Here is a 2,042-nt window from a genome sequence, read left to right on the forward strand (position 1 = left end):
GAGACAGGAAAAAGAAGTGGCACATATCGCCATCACTCAGCTTTGCTATCAAGAATTTGAAGGTGAAAAGATAAGATTTGGGGAAAAGTATACCAAGACGTCTGCATCATCAAGAGAAATAGTCATCACATTGCCACAGACCTTCAGAAATTTCTATTCTCCAGCAGTGCTACACGAAGGAGCAAGGAAAGAAGATGTAGAATTTAGTGAAAGTGATGGCACGCTACGAATGAGCTATAGTCTAGTTGAAAAGAAAATATTCCAGTTCACTGTCGATGGCATCCTTGATTGTGTGAAAGCAGCATTTAAACAACTGGATGATAATATCAACACAGTTTATTTAGTCGGAGGGTTTGGAGGTTGCAAGTTTGTTCGTCGGAAGATTGAGGAAGCTATCGGTGAATATCATGGAGCTCTTTACGATAATACAGTCTGTCCTCAACAATCAGATCTTGCTGTTGTACATGGAGCAGTAATGTGGAGGAAAGACCCTAGCATCATTCAATCACGTGCTGCTGATGCTGCCTATGGGATAGGTACTGGTCCTGTTTTTAACTCATTAGTCCATGATGAGCATTACAAGTTTGTAGATGAAGATGGCATACAACGTTGTAATAATGTATTTGAGGTATTCGTACTTAAAGGAGAAGTGGTCAAGGATGAAGAATACAAAACCACAATAATACCTAGTCATCAAAGAAGCACTCGAGAATATATTTCTATATACTCTACAACAGATGATGGAGTTCAATATGTACGAGATAAAGAAGGAAAACTAACAGTACGTAAGATTGGTGAATTAGTGATTGATGTTCCTAATCCGGAAAATAAACCAAGAAGAGAGAGAAAAGTGGACATTTTTATGGATTTCAGTGGTACAGAGATACGAGCTAGAGCTCAATATCGTATCACTGGACAAGAAGTGAAAACAGTTTGCGACTTTCTATCAAACCAAGACTGAACATTATGTGCATCATTTTTGTATTTTTAATTTTATAGCATAGACAGTAGAAATAAGGCGTGGCAAAATTGGTGAATGATGGCTTCAAATGTTTCGAAAGAACCACTTTCACGAGCGGAGAGAGTAGAGAAAGAGCCTAGTTCAGTTGTACATCAGAGAAGCAATTACATAGCGGCTATTGACTTTGGAACCTCGTCCCTATCAGTAGCATACACCACTCCAATGGATGGGGGCGAAACAAGAATTCTTCAGCTCTTCAAAACCTATGAGAGAGTCCCCAATGCTATACTGCTAAGGATAACTGATGATGGAGAATGTGCAGTTGAAGATATTGGGCTAGAAGCACAAATACAGTATAGCAAACTAAAGGTTCAAAGCAGAATGAATCAGGTCTATTTTGAAAGAATCAAGAATATATTGTATAGAGACAAGGTAGACCAATATTCATTCATTTATAGATCTGATACCATTTTTACTCTATAGCATGTAGATCGTAATACCCAAGTTCCTTCGTTCACTGGAGGATCTTATTATCTCATTGAAGTTATAGCTTTTATCATAAAGCACCTCAAGGAGAAGCTATTGGATGATCAGCTGAGGGGCCAGTACAAGGCAACTGTTTTTGATTGGGTCATTACTGTCCCTGCTATATGGAAAGCTAGGGCAAAAAGAATGATGAGAGAAGCTGCTTATATGGTAATAGTTGAATTACTTATATTATTTATATGCTGTATACACTATAGGCTGGTCTGACTTCTGATGGTCCTGGTATAACAAAATTTACTCCAGTAGGAACTCAAGTACCTCGTCCAGAGGAGGTTAATCCTGACAAGTTATCATTAGCTCTAGAACCAGAAGTAGCTGCCATATATGCTCAGTATTACTCATCAGTAGTTGGTCCTCCTCCACAGAGATATATGGTGGTTGATATAGGAGGAGGTACAGTTGATATTACTGTACATGATAATAGTAGTGGGCAAGTAAGTGTAATATTACCACCAATGGGGAACACCTGGGGAGGAACAACCATCAATGAAGCTTTATCTATGCTCCTACAAGATATTGTGGGCGATGACCAGTT

At 38.8% G+C, this 2,042-nt stretch overlaps 1 protein-coding gene across 1 annotated transcript; it reads left to right on the forward strand.

The window, feature by feature from the left end:
- Positions 1-229: 229 nt before the first annotated feature.
- LOC105315890 (heat shock 70 kDa protein 12A-like) lies at positions 230-961 on the forward strand. The gene has a single exon (XM_011410658.1). It carries the CDS (start codon positions 230-232, stop codon positions 959-961), a length of 732 nt encoding a protein of 243 aa, XP_011408960.1.
- The last annotated feature ends 1,081 nt before the right edge of the window (positions 962-2,042 follow it).

The sequence above is a fragment of the Amphimedon queenslandica genome, unplaced genomic scaffold (assembly GCF_000090795.2).
Source record: "Amphimedon queenslandica unplaced genomic scaffold, v1.1 AMPQUscaffold_7219_Cont20828, whole genome shotgun sequence".
In the NCBI taxonomy this organism is placed as follows: Eukaryota; Metazoa; Porifera; class Demospongiae; order Haplosclerida; family Niphatidae; genus Amphimedon; species Amphimedon queenslandica.